The 18,982-nt window shown below is 45.1% G+C and overlaps 1 protein-coding gene across 3 annotated transcripts in view; it reads left to right on the top strand.

Moving 5' to 3' along the window:
- Nucleotides 1–18,982, top strand: part of LOC125304405 (talin-1-like) — a 70,262-nt gene that overhangs the window by 23,982 nt on the left and 27,298 nt on the right. For 2 of the 3 annotated variants that reach the window (XM_048258645.1, XM_048258644.1), the window contains exons 3-19: nt 2,204–2,364; nt 4,783–4,880; nt 5,952–6,081; nt 6,621–6,773; nt 7,653–7,795; nt 9,155–9,282; nt 9,834–9,894; nt 10,379–10,483; nt 10,833–10,988; nt 12,478–12,579; nt 13,315–13,391; nt 13,731–13,911; nt 14,244–14,357; nt 14,918–15,026; nt 15,515–15,723; nt 16,900–16,998; nt 17,216–17,278. In XM_048258645.1, the coding sequence (XP_048114602.1) occupies nt 2,235–2,364; nt 4,783–4,880; nt 5,952–6,081; nt 6,621–6,773; nt 7,653–7,795; nt 9,155–9,282; nt 9,834–9,894; nt 10,379–10,483; nt 10,833–10,988; nt 12,478–12,579; nt 13,315–13,391; nt 13,731–13,911; nt 14,244–14,357; nt 14,918–15,026; nt 15,515–15,723; nt 16,900–16,998; nt 17,216–17,278 (2,058 nt within the window). In that variant the 5' untranslated portion in view covers nt 2,204–2,234. The remainder of the gene's footprint in view (nt 1–2,203; nt 2,365–4,782; nt 4,881–5,951; nt 6,082–6,620; nt 6,774–7,652; nt 7,796–9,154; nt 9,283–9,833; nt 9,895–10,378; nt 10,484–10,832; nt 10,989–12,477; nt 12,580–13,314; nt 13,392–13,730; nt 13,912–14,243; nt 14,358–14,917; nt 15,027–15,514; nt 15,724–16,899; nt 16,999–17,215; nt 17,279–18,982) is intronic. The other variant, XM_048258646.1, reaches the window with a different exon arrangement.

The raw sequence follows: 18,982 nt of genomic DNA, 5'->3' as shown, positions 1-18,982 counted from the left end.
GGCAGCTTTTGGCTGGACAAAATAAATGTGTTTTCAAGCACTTGTTTTATTTCCCACCCTTTATGCAGACATGTTTTATGGGAAATGCCTTTGGTTTTAAATCCAGACATTTTCATTCAAATAGGAAGTTACCAAAACATCGTAAAAGTCCTCATTCACACCAGCAGGTTGGCCTGTGTTGAAATATTTAGGATGTTTTTCCGTTGTTGAATAGCAGAATGTGAATGCAGTTGTATCGCCTCTCAGTTCATAAGCTTTGCAGCACGCAGCTGTAGTCATGCATAGTCATGGACACCCATACACACCCTTGATCTATATACAGAATATAAATAACTCCCCAGCATTGCAGGTCAGTTATTGTTTGCACCTCACTGCAGAGCACAGGTCATTTTAGTGGTAACCGCTGCATTTAGTCTACAGTGGTCATGGTAGGGAGACGTTAGTGCTGTGTAACGTTCCGTTGCAGATCTGAGTAAGTGCTTAGGGCTAAGTAAGGGTTTCATGTCAAAAGGCAAATTAATTATGCACTCTAGTGTAAAGCTGCAGTGGCCAAACTCGTAGGTGTTGCATCTCTGCAACTTTGCAGATGGAACGTGAGTAGTTCGTATTATCGTTTTTTTGAACTCACTTGCGTCACAACTTTAGACTCTAGACTGTTTCTGATTCTGCGCTTGAAAGTGGCTGCTACATACACCAGTGACTACATCCCCCCAAGTCTACACAGAACTACTGTACACCCACATGTTTCTGCTGACTGGGTGAAATCTCAGTGATCGCTGCATACTGAAGAGGGTTGAGAGTGATTGCATGTGGGCCAGAGACTACAGACCGAGGCTAAGGCTGTATTTTATGCACTCCAAGTGGTAGGCCAGAGTCATTGTTTGTTTCTCATCCAGGAGCCCATCCCTGACTGTTGTGTTTGTGCCTTGGCCAGCATTCTTTCGCCTGACTTCAGGCCACATCCTGTAGACTATGGGTGATTTACGTGTGTGTGTGTCTGTGTGTGTGTCTGTGTCTGTGTGTGTGTCTGTGTGTGTGTCTGTGTGCTTGCATGTGTGCATGTGAAGGCAGAGTGTGATCTCTGTTAATAAATTAACTTGAGAGGGAGTCTGAAGTGTAACAGAGGTCTTGGTCAGAGGCAGTTGAACGCCCCCTCCTCTCTCTATTCCACCCAAAAGCGTGAGATGAGGAGGGATGTGCCAGGCTACATTCTGTAAAGGAAGTTTGTCTTTGTCTCTCTCTCTCTCTCTCTCTCTCTCTCTCCTCTGAAAGTGATCCAGTTGGGATGCCATGTTGGCAGGCCAGTCTCTCTTCCGCTCTCTCTCTCTCTCTCTCTCTCCTCTCCCCTACTCTCTCTCTCTGTATCAACCCAGGTCCCAATGCATGAGTACGTGTTGCCAAACCAACCTGAGTGGAGTCGTTCCGGAACTCACCGTAGAATGTCTGGAACATGCTTCACTTGCTTTGCTGCTAATGACATATTTGTTTTTAGCAGAGCCCCATTAAAGTTGGCTTAGCAACAACAAACCATGTGGCTCATGTGAAAACCATTGCAGTTGAATTCTGATGATATTGATATTACGATCCGTTCTGCGGTGTACTCTTTCCCTAATTTTTACACGGCCGACATTGCCAGACTGTTGTCGTACTCCTGGACACAATTGATGTCCTTGGAAATATTTGTAGTTATTTTAAGCAACCATGAATGTGCAGTTGTGCCCACATAAAGCCTGACTGTCAGGTTTTACACACAGCAATGTTTCTGTTCCTTCCTTTTTCAGGCTTCAGCATCCCTCCTGTAAAAATCCCCTCAGATTTGGGGAAGTAGACACAGTTGTGGCTTTACATGCTGACCTACTGAAACTAAAAGCACTCTTTCTCAGTAAAAAAAACACACACTTACTCACATCCTCATCACAAAAGGGCTAAAAAAAACTTAATTGTTTAATGTCTTCTTCAAACACAATTTTATGGTATGTTAACCAGAATGGTGGTGACTTATTTCCTGCTGTTTACACACCTCATCTGACTAATAATGATGATATGTTGGCTTTAAAGTGTGTGGACAAACACAGTCATAGTCAGTGTTTGGCAACCTTTGGAATAGGTAATTTGAACACACCGATAATCTCTCAGGGCATTTTGTTTCTTATGTCAATCAACCTTTGCTTGTGTGTGTGTGTGTGTTGTGTTTTTTTCTCAGGTGAAGTAGCGGCAAAGACACAGCGGCAGCCATGGTGGCCTTGTCACTGAAGATCAGCGTGGGGAACGTGGTGAAGACCATGCAGTTCGAGCCCTCCACTATGGTGTACGACGCCTGTCGCATCATACGGGAGAGAGTCCCCGAAGCACAGCTCGGCCAGCGTGAGTCTCTCCTCTCTCTCTCTCTCTCTCTCACACTCACACTCACACAGAGTTCCAACACCTTCACATACACACATACAAAGAACACCCCCCCACACACACACACACACACACACACACACACACACACACACACACACACACACACACACACACACACACACAGTTCCAACACCTTCTTCACATACACACATACATAGGTGCTCCCATACACACTGATCCAACTATGTTTGTCCTAACGAAAAAAAAACCACCCAACCAAATACACACACATCCCTCCTTACCAACAAGAGCAAACCTGTAATCAATGATGGTGTAGTCCCTGCCTTGGCATTAACCTGGATTTCAGGGTGGGCATTGACACTTCTACTTGGGCAGCAGTGTTAACCTCGCTGCTCCACTTGTTTTATCATCCAGGCAAAGCGCTGCTTCGTCAGCATGCTTTCAGAGGGTCACTGGCCAACTATGCTGCATGCTAGAGGTGTAGAACTTGACATTATTGATATGATGTCATGGTTCATGGAGTTAGGCAGATGGATTGATTTAACAGTCTCGGAGATTTACTACATGCATAACTACTCAATTTTGAGAATTAGCAGTTATGCAACTTTGGGTGCCAAAAGTTTAATTCTGTGAATTATTTGACTCAGGAGCCCATTTATGCCGTGTAGTAGGTCTGAGAATGCAAGCGAGACCATAACGGGACTCCTAAACGTGAATATGGTGCATTCGCACGAAACGAGGCACCAGACTGACCCATGTCGGAATTTTCCTTTTTTCCCTCTGAACCCCACCAAAATGAAATCATTCCCAAGCTCATGATGCCTTTTTTCTCTCCCTTTGCACATGAGGCTGCCTTAGGTAGCGTGCCGCCAAGATATTGGAGAAGCAAGTGATTTCACCCCTCCACACCCTCGTGTCACTGAGTGTGGAATGTCTTGCGCGTGATGTGTCTTACAGCAGGCCCGCCCGCCCTAGCCCTTAGTGGGTCATATTCACCATGAGTCCGGCTCTTCCTGCGGTCAGAGGGGACACACTGCTACAGAGGGTCCCTTGCGGCCTGCCAGCTGGCTGGCCGGCCCTGTGGCGTCAGGGATTTGGGCTTTTAACGCGGCACTGACAAAAACAAACAGCCTGCTCAACTCACCATATGGCTTCATTATTTGGCCTACTTCAGGCAAAATGTTGAAAGATATTATAACACACACACACACACACACACACACACACACACACACACACACACACACACTCAGATGGACACATTTGTGTGTTGTTTGATTGGCTCTTGATAGTCATTTCTGGGCAGAATATCAGCAATGCTTGGATTAATCCTGGAAAATCCTATTCTACTCAGATGTCTCTGGTTTTGCCAACAACTTTTGCTCCGCAATCTAATACACAAAGCATGTCTGGACCCCCCCCCCATATAAATTCATTCCCATTTGTAGATATCTGTGTCATTATTTACTCTTCTCTGTGGAGTCTTTTTGACTCTTGTGGAATATTCTGTCATGACAGATTCTGGATTAGGTATCCACCGATAGTCAGTGCAATTCATTTAGTTATGCTTTCCAGCAGCTTGTCTCCACTGTGGAGTGTGGGTGGGGGTTGGAGGCGGGGGCGGGCCTGTGCACGGCAGGTCCCCCGGTGTTGCATAAGCATTTCGCGTTTCTCATCGCTTGCGTTTCTTACTGCTTGCGGGGGCTGGTGGGCCAGCCCAGGCTCCATGCCTGTCCTAACCTGTGAGCAATTTTCCACTTTTATGAGAGGGGGAATGGGGGGTGGGGGAGACAGCCCCATGGCCAACAGCAACAGCTAATGTGGAATGTTCAGCATCTTAAATGGCAGGATCCACTCAGCTTTGGCAAGCCATTGGAGTGGAGGAAAGCACACAACCCAAGGCCCTGTGAGGACTGAATTAAAGCTAAAGTGCTGATGTGCCACAGAGAAGTGGGGAGATGGTGGTGAGAGCAGGGGCCCTTGTGGTGTGACCGGGGCTTCATGTGCAGGAAGTGTCAAGTGTTCCCTAACAGCCAAATGATGGGTTCTCCTCAGACTGTGTTTTTGAAATTGACATTGATGACATATAAGCTTGTATGTGTCTGTCTAAAAGTTTTTTTCCCCAACAACAACCAAAAAAAACATTACTATGTACCCATTCATTGACGTCATGCTATCCAACCCAAGGCATTAAACCCACTAGAGCAAACATGCCCAATTTTAGAGGTTTGGGGATTCCAATTTCTCAAATGTCAGATTCCACTCGTACGGTGGAATGACTGTATGAGTGCAGGATTTGCTGTAGTGGAATGAATGCTGTAATGATGGCTGCCTGTGACTGGGGAACCGCGGTGACCAGTGCGGGGAATCTAATCTCACCCACTCACTATGCTGCTCTATTCTGTTCACCGCCAGCCAACGACTACGGCCTGTTCCTGTCTGACGAGGATCCCAAGAAGGGCATCTGGCTGGAGGCGGGGAAAGCCCTGGACTACTACATGCTGAGGAATGGGGTGAGTGAATCAAGGAGGTGTGTGTGTGTGTGTGGAGAGGGTGGAAATGTGTGTTCTGTGAGTTACTGTGTGTGACTTGAGTGCGTGAAAGTGAGGTGTAGGTTTCATGGTAGTGTTCTGTCTGATGTCTGTGTGTGTGTGTGTCTGCGTGTTTGTCTTTGTGATGGCGTAATATCGCAGCATGTGTTGCCCCTGACCACTCTCGACCTTGTTGGGTCACACAATGACCGTTGGCCACAGTGACCAAGCGCGTCATCACACGACTTAGTCCCACAAGCCATCGAGTGTCACCCACTCCAGATGAATAACATTCTCCCCGTGCCATCACCACCTTCACTCAAGCTGTAACATGAGACACCCATGACGCCTCAGGAGTATGACGGAACTCCGTAATGGTCGAGGTGACCTGGGCTTGTGGGAAAAAGAACGCTTGATAACAGAATAGGGCTACAGTAAGCCATGCAAACCCAGGCGATATGAGTAAGCTGTTACCTGAGATGCTCCCACCAGATCTGATTCAGTTCTCTTTCGTAAGGACTAAATGGAAGCTAATACCTGACATGTCATATTACCGCCATCCCATAACGTGTTCCAAATATACATGACTCATCACAGGATGTGTTATGTCATGACGCACTCAAGTAGCCTGACAAGTTAATTACTGAATTGGGTTCACTCCGAGTGTATTTTTACCACACACATACAGTACACTATGATATGATTAAGAGACACATTGCTAGCAGAAAAGCTTTTGGCTCGTCTGTTTCATTCTACTGGTTGTAGAGAAAGTAAAAGCAACGCTATGCAAAAATGAACCTCTTTTTGAGGGATGGTTTTTTTTTAATAACCAACTGTTTTTGTATGTGGTATTTGGTAACTTCATTTTGACATGTCGTTCCACTACCACCTACCACCTGTCTGTGGTACAGAGCAGAACATCACCTTCACCAACAACATCACCATTCACCAAAAGACACTAATAAACATCCAAGAAAACTTTTATCAGTGCCTTTATAAGAACTCCATGATGCTGCGGCCTTAATAGTAACCAAGCTAACGTGTTGTTAACAGGACACCCTGGAGTACAAGAAGAAACAGAGACCCCTGAAGATTCGCATGCTGGATGGGACAGTGAAAACAGTCATGGTGGACGACTCTAAAATCGTCAGCGACATGCTCATGACCATCTGCGCAAGGATAGGTGAGTCTAGAGTTGATTTTCTAGCTTTCTGAACAACATGCCTTGAAATGCTTCCTCCGCCTTTGTTCCATCTTTCCTGTTCAGCATGCCTGTCTGAACCCGACAATGCTCTCTTCATTAGCCAAAACAAACCTGATTTTCGTTCCATGACTCTCTAAATTACGTTGACGATTGTAATTTAATACACTTTTTGTTGAATTCAGCAAATTGCTACTCAAAGGCCTCTAGCTGCCCTTTCTGTGTGTGTGCGTGTATAGTCCTGGCTCTCTAAATGGAGAACAAGCTTAGTGGCTTAGAATGAGCCATTAACAGTTCTAGCCAATCAACACATTGCTTCAGGAGTATGGAAACAAGGGGTTTGGTTCGAATGGTTCGTCAGTGCTAATATCAACTTTTTGCTAGCAGTGCTTGGATCATCAATAGTTCCTCTGTTCAGGGGAACTACAGGAACAGGTCTGAGAACTTCTCAGTCTTTTTGAGACGACAAAATCCCTGTAGAAACCACTGCTTACAGTTGGTGTTTTGCTGCTGTTCCCCAGGCATCACAAACTATGACGAGTACTCGCTGGTGCGTGACATCCTGGAGGAGAAGAAGGAGGAGACCACGGGGACGCTGAAGAGGGACAAGACACTCCTGAGGGACGACAAGAAGATGGAGAAGCTCAAGCAGAAGCTCCACACAGACGATGAGTGTGAGTAGTGTTCCGCAGTGGGTTCCCATGTACTCACATTACATTACATTTGGCTGACGCATTTTTAACCATGTACTCACATTACATTACATTTGGCTGACACATTTTTAACTATGTACTCGCATTACATTTGGCTGACATTTTAACATTACATTTGGCATTTGACTGACATTTTAACCATGGACTCACATTACATTACATTACATTACATTTGGCTGACGCATTTTTAACCATGTACTCACATTACATTACATTTGGCTGACGCATTTTTAACCAAAGCGACTAATAACATGGTAAACAGTTTAAGCTTTTTAAAGCAATCCTCTCAACAATTCCAGGACAATTTAAAAAAAAAGGTAGAGTACAATAAGAATAAGTGCATCAGTGAGTGTTGTTTTTAAACAGTCGAGTGTCGGTTCTAGTCAGGTGGTAAGTGCTAGGATCAGCAAGACTAGTTGCAAGTAGTGCTACGAGAGAAGTGCAAGGGTCAGGTCACATTGTGAAGACAAAAAAAAAAAAAAAAATTTAATCTGTCGCCAAATTCAAAACAATATGTTCTACCCTTTGATTATTGTAAAGGCACTGCTGGATATCTGTTTTTATCCTGAAAAGCAGTTTTGCATGTGCACTTCAAAGTACATTGTATCAACATAGTGCATGTCTGTTTTGGTTATTGGTTTGGTTATGAAAATTAAATGAAAATTAAATGTGTTGGGAAAGCACAGTAAACCTAAGAGCTGTTTTAGCTAAATATATTGTTGTTTATGAGAGTAATGGCTTTATTGTCTTGGCAAAGCTTGTCTCTGAATTTGTGTGTCTGTGTGTGTGTGTGTGTGTGTGTGTGTGTGTGTGTGTGTGTGTGTGTGTGTGTGTCCACAGTGAACTGGCTGGACCACGGGCGGACGCTGCGTGAGCAGGGCATTGAGGAGACAGAGATGCTGCTCCTTAGGAGAAAGTTCTTCTACTCAGACCAGAACGTGGACTCCAGAGACCCTGTGCAGCTCAATCTGCTCTATGTGCAGGTAATGTTCCTCTCTCTCTCTCTCTCTCTCTCTCTCTCTCTCCCCTCTCTCTCCCCTATTTACACATGTATGACAACCCCCCTCTCTCTCACACACACACTCTCTCTCTCTCTCTCTCTCTCCCCAGGGTCTTTGGGTCCTACACACACACAGTGGCCCCTGAACATTAATTATGCATCTGCAGTGATGTACTAGCATATCGCCGTGGCAGCCGCTAATGAGAAGAGTGTACACTGGGAGGGGTGTGAGCATACTCACGTTACTGAGCAGTGTGAGAAGGGAAGATTGATCCTAGCCTTTGATAGCCTGCCCGTGCTCTGTCTCCACAGCATCAAGGTGCATGTACATGTGTGTGACCTCTCCCATGAAGGGAGAAATGGATTCTTCCTGTGAGAAAAGTCACTGCTCCTTACCAGAGGAAATGGGGCAGGTAATATTAGAGAAGTGACTTCCAGCCCAGCTCGAAAATGCCACAATCATCTGAAATTGTTGACCCTTTCTCTAGCGGTGATGTACTGTACTTGGGGAAATTAATTATTGATGTAGTGTAAATTAATATAAAGTAAGACTTTAATATAGTTCCTATGGTATTCGAATCCAACCCCAGTGCGACTGGCACAGTGCTTCTCGGAAATTCGTTGCTCGTCCTGCCCCAGTTCTGCCCGTGTGGTCCCGCCCGCTCGTCTGGGGGCAGCTCTATTGTTCCGGCCCGGCTGATCCCTCCAGCACAAACACAGCTGGAGCAGGATCGCGCACGCCAGTCGGCAGGCCAACACAAGCAGCGCAGCCTTCGACTCACACTGGCCCTGTTTATATCTCGCCAGTCTCCACAGAAGAGGCAGTAGCTAGCCCGACAGGAGGCCAGGGGGAGGGAGATTACATTTCAGGGCCTCAGTGCTTACACTGGACGCAGTCGACTGCTGATTTCTCAATATTTGAATATATCATTATGGGAATAACTGGTATTGATATGTGTGAGCCATGTTTATACTTGTCCCTCCATATTTCTGGAAGGAATAGTTTGGATGATAGTGTGGTACTCAGTAGCTGTTTATTTGACTCTAATCATCTCATGTGCATATCAGTTAAACAATCAATCACATGATTTTGATAAGCAGTTTATTGTATCAGCATATTATTTTAATGATGTTGTATATTTTTATGGTGTTGTTTATAATTTGGGCTTTGGATTGTAAAATGTTAAACTCTTTTTCACATTTTGCCCATGACCATCACAGTTGGAGAGTGGCACAGGGGTGTAGATTGAATTCTGTTTAATCTCAGTTAAATCGAAGAGCGAGAAATGGGAAATAAAAAGACACTAATTTGTCCATTCTCTGCTTTGCCTCTTCTCTCCAGGCCCGTGATGACATCCTGAACGGCTCGCATCCTGTCTCCTTCGACAAGGCCTGCGATTTCGCCGGCTTCCAGTGCCAGATCCAGTTTGGAGACCACAACGAGACCAAGCACAAGCCAGGATTCCTGGAGTACGGAGAGCTTCTGTCTTTCATTTGCCTCACCCTTTCCTGCACTTTCTTTCTTTCTCTCTTTCTTTTTTCTCTCTTTCCATGTTTCTTTCTTTCTTTCTTTCTTTCTTTCTTTCTTTCTTTGTCTGGTCTTTCCTCCCTTTGCTTTTTCTGTCTCTCTCCACCTGTCTTTCTTTCTTTCTGTCTTTCTTTCTTTCTTTCTTTCTTTCTTTCTTTCTCTCCACTTCTAACTTTCTGTCGTTCTCTCTCTCCACCTCTAACTTTGATTGTCTTTGTCTTCTCTTAAATGTACTTGAAATATTATGACTTGATCTTGTGCCAAACCTTTAGTGAGTATAGTATGAGACGGAGTCGGGCCAAGTCTAACAATAGATGTAGTGAGTTCATGTTCTGTTCACGGGGCCACAGTATTGTTTTTTAGCACCACTGAAACGATCCAGTTCGCCACTCAGGGCAAAAGCACATGTGAATGTGGCCTCACTGATCCCTGGTCTCTGCGGAGTCATGTGAAGGCGTCTCTGAGTTCACTCTGTTCTACATCTGCTTTACAGTATGAAAGAGTTCCTTCCAAAAGAATACATCAAGAACAAAGGCGAGAGGAAGATCTTCCAGGTAATGGACTTGTGTGTGTATGTGCGCGTGTGTGTGTGTGTTTGAGACTGTGAACGTGTAGAGTCTGTTTCCCACCGAGGTCGCTCTCAGTTGATCAGTATTGTGCGCTGTGCCGCTCCTCAGCGGTTGTGGCGAGGACTCTTTATTTTATTATTTAGCTCCTGGGGGGGATGAAAACCCAGACTAAAAACACATGACCCAGCACACAGGCAAATCTGAACCATTTGCAGCTCAGTGTGTGCTGGTCCCCACTGCGTGTCCTATCCTAAGGTCAGCGCCAGTTTAGAAGTGGTGAATCAAAAGGGAACTATGCCTTGGCTATATAACAATGACCCCGCTGAAACTCAATAGTTGTATATGTTTGAAAATATGACCAGGTCTGTGTATGTTTGCATTGCTTATTTACTGTTAAACCCGCACATCGGTCATCACAGCGCTGTGTGAGTTGGAACAGCTGTATGTAAATATGACCATATTCCAACAGGCCCACAAGAACTACCAAAACATGACTGAGATTGAGGCCAAAGTCAGCTATGTCAAACTGGCCCGCTCTCTCAAAACCTACGGAGTGTCTTTCTTCCTGGTCAAGGTAAGGGCATCATAAACATTACAGAATCCAAAAACTACACTTCCCTATAGTATCACCGTGGGCCTAATAATCTAAATCATGGGCAAAGTGCAAAGTCAGACAACAAGCAAGTGTTTAGTTGGTATTGGATTAACAAATAGATTTTGCCAAGATATTGAATTATATTAGCTTTGCTTAGATTTTGCCCGTTATTTGAATTAGGGCCCTTTGACTCATTGCGGTGTTTTACTGAACTAATTTCAGGGTGTTTGTCAGGTATATTGTACCTGTTGTTTTGATAATAATGATAGAAATAGTGCTGACTTCGGTGGGCCATGTCATTGTGCTGTTGTCCGTTTGCCATCTGCAGGAGAAAATGAAGGGGAAGAACAAGCTGGTCCCGCGTCTGCTGGGCATCACCAAGGAGAGCGTGATGCGTGTGGACGAGAAGACCAAGGAGGTGATGCAGGAGTGGAGCCTGACCAACATCAAACGCTGGGCCGCCTCCCCCAAGAGCTTCACGCTGGTCAGTCAGCATTTCAGTTCAATCCTAACCTCTCGGCCTGACACTTCCTTGTTTACCCATATCAGGATGTGGCGATGTCTCTTTCCGCCTTGCTCACAAACCCTTTAATGTGCATGAAATGTGAAGATGGAGAAGCCAAGTATGATGAGTGCACATGCATGTAGGCTGTAGCCTTGGACCTCTTACTGTGATTGTGCCACACTTCTGTGAACAGCTTTGTGGACTTGAATTTAATAGTTATTATTTAATAGTCTCCCTGCCACACCTGCTCTTATGAAACAAGCCCAATAACTGGTAATAATAATAATATTATGGGATGCTTCACAAGAGTTCCCAAAATGAAAGGCAGAAGAGCCCAGTTGATGTGCAGGATAATAACAGGGTTCATTTCTGTCATCGCGGGCTCAGCATTGTGGCGGGTGTCTCTTGAGTGGCCCCTGTGATACTTCAGCCAGCGGATCAGACGCTGGTCACGGGCCATTAGAGAGAGAAGGGAAGCAGAACCTGCGATAGTGGCCAACGCTCCTCCATAACGAACGCGCTTCATTGTCTTTGCTCGTCTTTCTTCTTTCAAATATTGAAGACCATTGAATCAACAAACTGGGGTTTTTTTTTTGGAACCTTCTCCATCCACCCATCCACTTCCCCTTTTTCCTTGTTCCGGAGGCCCCCTTTCTTTTATTTCTCTGCGGCTCCCGAGATCGAAAGTGCGTGCGTCCGTATTTATTTTTATTTTTAGGTCTGGGGAAATACTCAGGCAAGTATTTCCTGGCAAATCACCAGAGGATTAGCAGCTGGCTCCGCTAGCTCTTATTTTTTGTGTTTTGGGGAGGACAAGGAGGCACTGAAAGAGATGGCTTTTTGATTGTAGATCTAAGGTTAGCCCGTGAGCTTTCATCTAAAGCATGCCGCCAGCCAGCCAGCCGCACTGAGTCAGTCGGTGATTTGAGCACACTCATCTCAGTTAATGCCAGACGGTATTTTTCACCAGAGAGCCAGTCACGGGTAGCTGCAGCCAGATCAGGACTGGCTGCCTTCTGCTGACATCTGGGCTAAAGATGACTTTGGGTCCCACTTCCTCACAGGCTGTTTCTTATCTAGTGTATTGTCTCTGTGCTGGTCCCCTGTCGTTTATGGGCTAGAAGCCTTTCCACTCATTCTAGATTGATGAAGGCATGGTGATAGAATGTAGCGTTAAAATGGAACCTTTGGGAAATTGACCCTATCTAGACAGCTAAGGCAGTGAGCACATATGTTTTTTAGTGCCAAAATAAAGTTATGTGCACTCATGAGAAATAAGGATGGTTGTCAAAGAACAACTTCATGGACACCTGTAGACACACACACACACACACACACACTCAGTGTTGATTCCTTGATATGTCAAACCAATGTGTAGAAAAAGATTGGGATACCAATTACAGGCACGGCTTAGGACATTCTTGTTTACTAATATGTGCTGTTAATCCCCTAAACCCTGTTTTCTCAGGACTTTGGAGACTACCAAGATGGATACTACTCCGTGCAGACCACAGAAGGAGAGCAGATCGCGCAGCTGATTGCTGGATACATTGACATCATTCTGAAAAAGGTATGTCCTACCATCAGATTGTGGTAATGTGGTGGCCTGTAGTTCTTTTAAGCAGATAAATATATCCCTGGTTAACCTGGATGCCATAAATATCTTGCGGTAAAAAAACAGTAGTTGTTGTGTTGTTTGTCATGTGAACCAAACATATTTTGTGTCTTATGTTCTCCATAGTGTGGGGGGTAAGAGTAACATTATGATGATTATTATTCTGTTCATAGCTACCCTGGACTGCAGTTTCTGTGTGCTCGTGTGTTTTGAAAGGCTACTATGAACTCCTGAAGTGTCAGGTTGCGTTATCAATCCTGTAAGCCGTTGATGAATCCACGGCAGCAGGCCCGTGATGGAAGCCAGCTGTGTTGGGTCGAGCTCCTGAGCACGTCTTCATCTGTGAGATTTAGGGTCTTTCTCCGCGCTCAGCCCCAAAGCTCAGCTCCGCACTGCTCTGCTCTGCACCTCCACTGTGAAGGCGCTTGCAGCCATTCACCGTGGTGCGAGGAATTCCACAACAAACCTTCGCCGCTGACCTGAAGGGGCTCAAGGGGGAAGGAGAGGGTGGGGGGGCTCAGGCAGCAACAGAGCACTTCATTCAGGCCCTCCGCTGTCTGAAGTACTGTAACACTCCGACCTCTACTCTTAACCTCGCTTTCTTTCCTCTCTTCTCGTTTCTCTCTTCTCTCTCTCTCTCTTCCCCCTCTCTTCCCCTCCTCATCCTCCTCTGCGCTTCACTCCCAACAGAAAAAGAGCAAAGACCACTTTGGCTTAGAGGGCGATGAAGAATCCACCATGCTCGAGGACTCTGTGTCACCCAAAAAGTGAGCTGAAAGAGTTATGGCTGAAAGTGTTTTTTAACACAGCCAACCTCTCGCCCTTTAAAGTCTACAAGGACTCATTGGGTTATATAAAACATAAATGGAATATTTACACTTTTATTACAGTATTAGTCACTGTGTATATTACAAGATCCACTTGTATAGCTTTGTGTAAATATTAGGATGATTTATATCTCTGTGTGTGTATAGAAAGGCCACTGTAGTATGGTTTGTATACGGTACAGTACAGTGGAATACTTTGACACTGTATTGATGATGCATTGATGCCACCATGGTGGCATATCTATGTTGTCTGACTGTGTGGGCCCTGTCCTGTCCCAGGTCCACAGTGCTCCAGCAGCAGTTCAATAAGATGGGGAAGGTGGAGACGGGTTCCGTGGCCCTGCCGGCCATCATGCGCTCAGGGGCCGGGGGACCGGAGAGCTTCCAGATGGGCTCCATGCCTCAGGCCAAGCAGCACATCACCAGCGGGCAGATGCACCGCGGACACATGCCCCCTCTGGTACTACACACACACACACACACACACACACAAATGTACTTACAGATCAATAAGTGCCAATATTCCTACTGTTCAATACACATTCCAAACACTGCCGTAACACTCACATTGACTCATATTTGGGGGGGGTATATTTATGTGAGCACACTATCTGCACTCTCCCTCTTATGAGTTGTGTGTGTGTCTCACATATTTATTCTCCCTCTCATGCTATGTTTGTGTACATGTACGTGTGTATTTACACATGTATGACAACCCCCCCCCCCCTCTGACACACACACTCTCTCTCTCTCTCTCTCTCTCTCTCCTCACCCTTTCTCCCCCTCTCTCAGACGGCAGCTCAGCAGGCCCTGACTGGCACCATCAACTCCAGTATGCAAGCGGTGCAGGCTGCCCAGGCCTCTCTGGGCGAGGTGTCGGAGCTGCCTCCCCTGGGAACCGACGCGGTCAGAACCCACTTTTCTCCATTTCAGCCACATTCCCATGCAATTCCCAGCTATTGCTTAACAGTGCTAGTCATAGTTCTGATGCTGCATGTTTCAGCATTTACTGGCGGAATCTATAGTAGGCGTAACATACCGGTCTCTGTAGAATAACACACTGCTTCCTGTGGTCACTGTCCAAAGTTCTCTTTCAAATGTATTCATCCTACTCTGTTTACAGCTGGGATGTCGGGCTACCATATTCTAGTCTAGACTTCCGTTATGTTTCTCATTATGGTGGCCCCACTGTAAATTCTCTCTGTGGCAATAATAGAGTTTGTCTTTCATCTCAGCTCTCCAAGACCAAAAAAAAATGTGATGTGGAAATATGATTTTGCTTGTTGTTAGGTGGTGAACGTGATTATGCCTCTTAAAGTCATTAAGGGATATTTTGTGACCAATGCACAATGACTTGGAATAAAATATTATCATGTTTATAGGCATGAATCCAAGACTAAAGACCATTATAAAACACTTTTCTGTGTGGATAATGTCTTCCATTTCTTTTCTTGCTTGCCTGTCAGGCCTCACAAGCATGGCGTAAGAACAAAATGGACGAGTCCAAGCATGAGATCCACTCCCAAGTGGATGCCATCACTGCTGGAACTGCCTCAATGGTCAACCTTACAGCAGGTGAGCATTTGATCTTCTAATCTAATCCTTTGATTTTCTAATCTTTATCCAGAACTTGGATAGATGTCATAGACGCATCACCTTTTTTTTCTTTATAAGTAGCTCCTTCATTTCTGTTAAAGGCTAATTATGAAGTACTTAGTATGAAGTATGAAGTAGTTTTTTGTAGATGTAAGATGTTTTGCTGTTGTTTTATCAATTAGTGTGTCTGAATATTTTGTTACATTGTTTGTTATATTTCTCAAACTATCAATGTTTGAAGATAACATTAGCATTATGATTTATATATGACTGTGTGGCTATTGAGATGAATTGTTGAAAGGATCCGTGATGACCAGTTGGATGAGGGTGGGGTGAGGGGGGGGTGGGGATAATGCAGTTAAATGCAGATAAAGATCCACTGCATAGACATTCAGACAGGTGGTCCTTGCCCTACTTTCAGCATCTATTCATGCACCATACGTCTGCACTGCTCCACATTTATTCAGGTGATCCTGCCGAGACAGACTACACGGCAGTGGGCTGCGCGGTGACCACCATCTCCTCCAACCTCACGGAGATGTCCAAGGGCGTGAAGCTGCTGGCCGCTCTCATGGAGGACGAGGGCGCCAACGGGCAGCAGCTGCTTGGCGCCGCCAAGAACCTGGCCTGCGCCGTGTCCGACATGCTCAAGACTGCCCAGCCCGCCAGCACCGAGGTAGGTCGTGCCACCATGGGGGGGTCGCATGAGAGGTGTTTGGGGTTGTGTGGTGTGTGTGTGTGTGTGTGTGGGGGGGAGAGATGGATGGGTGCACCTTCCTTTTTAGGTCAGAGGGTGAAGCATGTGGTCAAGCAGTTCCAGGGTCAGGGGTTCAATTCCTTAAGGAGATGATGGGAAGGTGTTTTAAGATGCAAACTTAGAGTGAAGTAAAGTGAGTAGGGATTTAGCAGCTTTAACCCAAGGTGACAGAGACTCCACAAACTGGAGCTTACTGTTTCTTAGTCAGCAGTGCTGCTGCTGCTCCACCACACTCCAGATACACAACACACAGCTGCAGATATACAGCTGACAACCAGTTGTAGACGTCTTAAAGCAGGATGTTATCCATCTTGTGCAAAAGCCCAAGTTTGTGTGGTGAAAGGTAGCTACTGCAGGTTTAACACCAGTCAAGGCCGCTAACTGTTGCCCAAGGTCAAGGATTTATTTGCAAAGCAACACCAACAGAGATAAATTTCTCTCCTTTATGGTACCGTGCCTCAAGTCAGAGTGGTGGTAAATGATACGTGTTAGATGTCTGCCCATCATCCTTAGTCCATTCTCCAGAGAAGCATGCTCCCCCTGGTTTCAGATCCAACCAGAAATGTCCATCTGAATTGAGTTAATAGCTAAGTTCACATTTTATACTAAGGAAGGCTATGCCACAAGGTATCAAGTGGTGTGTGCAGTGTGGTTGAACTGCATGTCAGCTGGATACTGTTTGGAGCCCTGGAGGGCCCCTGCTGAGACTGTGGTATTCCGAATGTTTTTACACGTTTTATGAATTTTAATGTTCAGACCCAGTTGCAGAAGGATACCACCATACATGAGATCATCGGAAAAGCATTTAGTAATGATAATAGAAAATAGCGCAGGACCTCTTGCTGATGTGGGGATGTTGGGGTCTATCTGTGTCTGAACTCATAAACTGCCAGACCACAAGAAGATCCACAAGCCACTGCCTCTTTCAAAATAATGGGATGTTATGACTGTGTTTTGATGAATCTTGGCTGAGTAACCAAACTGGTGCTCTTGTTGAAATGGTTACCAGTGATTCATTTTGAAATCAAATCTTTGAAGGAATGTCAGTGTCAGCCTGTAGTTTTGCTGATGTTGTTTTTGTTTTGGTCCTATCAGCCTCGGCAGAACCTCCTGCAGGCGGCCGGCAACGTTGGCCAGGCCAGTGGAGAGCTGCTGCAGCACATCGGCGAGAGTGACACGGACCCACGATTCCAGGTGGATTACACACACACACACACACACACACACACACCACGAAATTTAATATACAGTAGCTACTGGTAATGCATGGATTACTATCCTCTCCCTATCTATTTGTTGGTTAATATATTATGCTACAGGATATCGTAAACTGGTCCACTAGTGTGTGAAATAAGTAACAACATGTCATGTTCCTATAACTTATTCTTTCCCCTGTGACTGCATCACTCAGTCTCTAGGTAACGGAGCTTTCAGGGGTTCCAGGCGGAAGACCCTCAGTAGTGGTCAAATGCTGGTAACAAAACTAAACTAAACAAACAAAACAAAACAAATAAACAACCGTCAAAGAAGTGCAAATCTCTTTGAATGGACAATCAAACTAATGGCTGTCAGATCAATTACAACAATTTCCCTATACTGTAGGTATAGACATTTTGTTTTGGTGCTCTCTTCCTGTGTGAGTTTATGTGCAAAACAGTGAACTGCAACTTTTTAATCTATTCCCAATTAAGATCATAGAAGTATTGAGTTTAATTTGTTAGTAAGATTTGCACCTAAACAATTTCTCAGGAATTGAAGCACTTTTTAAAATCTTTCTTTTAATATTGGGAGTAACCATGGGTAAATCGCAGGGCAAACAGTAGTCCGTCTTAGTAATTATCCACTCCTAGACTACCCTATAGCCTCTGGGCCTCTTGATTGACAGGTCCTGAGGTTTAGGCCGTAGTTGGATCTCTCTGGGATTGTTCACCTCTATACTGTACATCCACAGGCAGTCTGTATCCATGAAAGAGTCAGAAAAAAAGTTTCTCCAGAAAAGAAAACAAACAGACCAAAAACAGTTAAATGTTGCCCTGGCCATAAAATGGCTATCTGTTGGAAAAAAAAATAACCTCAGACTGATTGAATGAAATATTATGTGTTTGAAACGACCTCATTTGGGATAATTTGATCAGACAACTGTGTGTACAGGCATACCTGTGGATGTCCATTGAATGCTGATAAAGGTCTCTTAATTTCCTAAAGTGAGTTAATTCAATACTTGGTACGAGACTTCTAAGAACTCATATTTGTAATAATTCATTGATCTAACATCAGACTCCTGAGACATATAAAAACAAATATGGCCATGTCTTTATAACGGGGTTTGGCCGGAGTTGTGGAACAGTGGAATGAAAGGGCCAGTGGAGAGGGGGGGGAAAGACGCCCACAGGTTAAGAGACGCTGGCTCAGCTCCAAAGAAACTGTTTTTGAAAACGAGCGACTGAGCAAAGAACATCTCCTGCAGGCATGAAAGGGCTGCTTACCTTCCATTCTGAAGCACATGCTGGAATGTGGCCTGACCGCAGCGGCCGCAAATTACGTAACGCTTCTGCGTGCCTCTCGTCTTCACACATTCTCCGCTCATGAACACCCTGAAAGTAGCAGCATGGCTGCTATCTGTGTCTGAGAGGTGTCCAGACCGCTGGAACCCCCAGTTAACCGGCATGCTAAGAATCCCTGGAATTGAGGAGACTGCAAGGGGGTCGGTTAATGTGTGTTAATCAATGTTGTGCAGCTTTTCGCTATACACATGTACTTGACACATGTACTTGACAGCCTGTACATTTCTAGATATGACGTCTTGGATAGCAAGACTATATAGTGTGGCATGTCAAAGGATGAAAAGACGAAAATAGACACATTTCTGCCCAGAATTTTGGAAGTCTAGAAGAAACACTGCACAAAGCCTGCACTTGTCAACTAAAAGAGTCATTATCTTTCCCGCCAGAAGTCACCCGGATATCAAATTCCCTGAACTTGCCTCATTATCCTGCATGCCTCAGAAACCGCTGTGGCATTTTAAATATAGCATAGTGCGCAACAGAAGTACTCTGAAATGTTAATGGTGGTAGATAACATGATTTTCTGTCTACATTCTCTTCATTCACCATAGTCAAAGGTGACTATACAAACTCACTGCTAATTTAATTGTCCTGGAGAATAGTTCCATGAGTTA

This window comes from Alosa alosa, chromosome 12, assembly GCF_017589495.1.
Source record: "Alosa alosa isolate M-15738 ecotype Scorff River chromosome 12, AALO_Geno_1.1, whole genome shotgun sequence".
NCBI classification, from domain to species: Eukaryota; Metazoa; Chordata; class Actinopteri; order Clupeiformes; family Clupeidae; genus Alosa; species Alosa alosa.
This window is presented reverse-complemented; position numbering and strand designations above follow the sequence as displayed.